Source organism: Oryza glaberrima, chromosome 3 (genome assembly GCF_000147395.1).
Source record: "Oryza glaberrima chromosome 3, OglaRS2, whole genome shotgun sequence".
In the NCBI taxonomy this organism is placed as follows: domain Eukaryota; kingdom Viridiplantae; phylum Streptophyta; class Magnoliopsida; order Poales; family Poaceae; genus Oryza; species Oryza glaberrima.
In genome coordinates, this window is record NC_068328.1 from 8,154,497 (window position 1) to 8,156,876 (window position 2,380).

General features: G+C 53.6%; 1 protein-coding gene across 1 annotated transcript; it reads right to left on the reverse strand.

Moving 5' to 3' along the window:
- Window positions 1-278: 278 nt before the first annotated feature.
- On the reverse strand, window positions 279-1,581 carry LOC127768107 (ethylene-responsive transcription factor ERF013-like). Its single transcript, XM_052293631.1, has one exon. It carries the CDS (start codon window positions 1,386-1,388, stop codon window positions 612-614), a length of 777 nt encoding a protein of 258 aa, XP_052149591.1. The 5' UTR covers window positions 1,389-1,581; the 3' UTR covers window positions 279-611.
- Between the last annotated feature and the right edge of the window lie 799 nt (window positions 1,582-2,380).

The following is a 2,380-nucleotide window of genomic DNA, read 5'->3' on the forward strand; positions in this document are numbered from 1 at the left end:
TTTCTATAGAAAATTTGATATTAAGCAATGAAACAGTAAAAGAGGCAACCGGCCGTGTGAACAGCTTGAGAATCATCAACCCTTCACTCGTACGAAAAAACAAAACTTAAAAATGGGAAAGGAAAACATCGACGGATGCGCAGGAATCTAGCTGGATCGATCGAAAGCAGTGTATCTATGCATGTGTTCACCTTTACAACACCCAAAAACTCTTAACAGCTAGCCTGCGAAGCTGCTTCAGCACCAAGCCTCCGCAGGGGGACACAAAGCGCGTCGTCCCGGGCGATTTCAGATTAAACTAACCAATCAAGAAATTAAATTAGAACAGAAATGGAACAAATCCAACCAGTATCCAATGCACTCACAGTCTCATTCAACAACCCGTACAGTGTAACACCGTAAAATACTTATATAAATTACAACCATATTAATTAATCAAGATATTATCAAAGAAAAGAAGAAGAATCTATGGAAGAACTGAAGCCATGGACCAAGGCCTAATTAACCTAGCTTTCGATGCTCAAAGAGAGGAGAAATTGATTGGATCAATGGTAGTATTGTGTTGCATGGGCGAATGGATTCACGATCGATTTCCTAGGCTCCTAGCTAAGCTAGCAGAAGCTCCACAGCCTCATCAGCTCGCCGTCCTCCTCGGGCTCCTCCCACGGCGACGAGAACGCCGTGCCGCCGGCGGCCATTAGATCCATGAACTTCGGCGACGCGAACGCGTCCAGCTCCGTCCACAGCTCATGGTCCCCCTCCAGCGGCGGCGAGCAAACGTTGGCCGCGGCAGACGACGACGACGACGGCGTCGTCGCGTGGTCCAGCACGTCACCGCCGCCGGAGCTTCCCAGCGTGGACAGCGAGGTCGCTCTCGACGTCGGCGTCGACGACATCGCCTCGGCGCTGCACGAGCAGCTTTCGTCGACGACGACGCCGGCGGCGGCGGCGTCGAATGCCGCCGCCGCGGCGGCCGCGACGCGCTGGATGGACCTCGGCGACATGTCGCCCGCCGCCGAGTCCGTGCCCCCCCGGTGGATGTCGAGGCGGCGGCGAGACGAGGCGGAGGAGGGGAAGTTGAGGACGGCGTCGGAGCCCTTGAGGCAGAGCAGCGCGGCGTCGTAGGCGCGCGCCGCGGCCTCCGGCGTGGCGTAGGAGCCCAGCCAGATCCGCCGCTTCTGGTGCGGCGCCCTGATCTCCGACACCCACGACCCCCAGCTCCGCATCCTCACCCCCTTGTACGGCCTCACCGCCAACGCCGCTGCCGCCGCCGTCGTCACCTTCCTATCACCTCCGCCGCCGCTGCACGACGCCGCGCCACCGCCTAAGCCGGCCGCCGCCGTCGCGCCGGCAGCAGCAATGCACTTGTTGCTCGTGTTCTTCACCATGGCCGCGCGCGCGCCGTGTCGAGGTGCTCAGTGCGCAGTGCTCGCTAACTCCAGTAGTGTCGCGTAAGCAAAGCCGCGGGTTATTTATAGCGGGCGATCAGCCGATCACTCGAGTTGAGTCCCAGCGCACGCAAAGGGCAGGAGCACGTCGTCGTGTGGAAAGGGTTTCGAGTTAGAGCCAACCCAAACCCAAGCTATCTATCTCTATCGCTCGCCTTTCCATTTGGACGCGCTCGCTTTAACAAAGCGGGAGTACTACCACTACCCTTGTAGTCTTCTCGCTTCGTAAGGATTTGCCGAAATTTTCAAAGGATTTTTCAAACGGACAAGGCTGGCTAGATCGCACACCAGCTCGGACAAATCTGTACCTGTACTAGAATTTCTAGCTCGTACTCTCGAACTCTAATGTATCCAATGTACGTACTTGTACTAAGAAGAGCTCGGGGTCTTTAACTGTTACTGACTACTTGGCTCCTCTTCGACGTACTCGTTGTATTGCCGATCGATTGGACGAATTTGCCATCGGCTTATTACTACATGAGAAGCTAGCTGGAGAATGGAGATAGATCATGGCGATGGCATGGGAGAACGGGAGCTGCCTGCCTGCCTGACGAAGTTTCAGAGGTTGCAGCGCTAATTGTCGCGAGAGAAATGGGACTTCCACATGCATGCACGGGCTGCCGAACCTGCCTGATGCTGTCGGAAAACTAATAATGGAGATGCAGGGGAAAAGCATATATAAAACCATCTGAAAGATTTGGCTGCCGCGCTCGTGAAATCAGAAACTAGTACTAACAAGGAAAGCATAGAAAAAGTTACTACCGTGTTTGCTTTCCATTTCACGAAGAATGTACCAGTAATACCGTTTTATTATGAGCATATCCATTAATTAACTGCAGTAGAACAAGTAATTAACATTAACCTCCATCTCAGTTGACCAATCTAGCCCATACAGTAATGTATTGTTCAACAAATCTAGCCCATAGTAATGT

What these genes read in the sequence shown, in the direction of transcription:
- LOC127768107 (XM_052293631.1), bottom strand. Translation starts at nt 1,388, where the DNA reads ATGGTGAAGAACACGAGCAACAAGTGCATTGCTGCTGCCGGCGCGACG.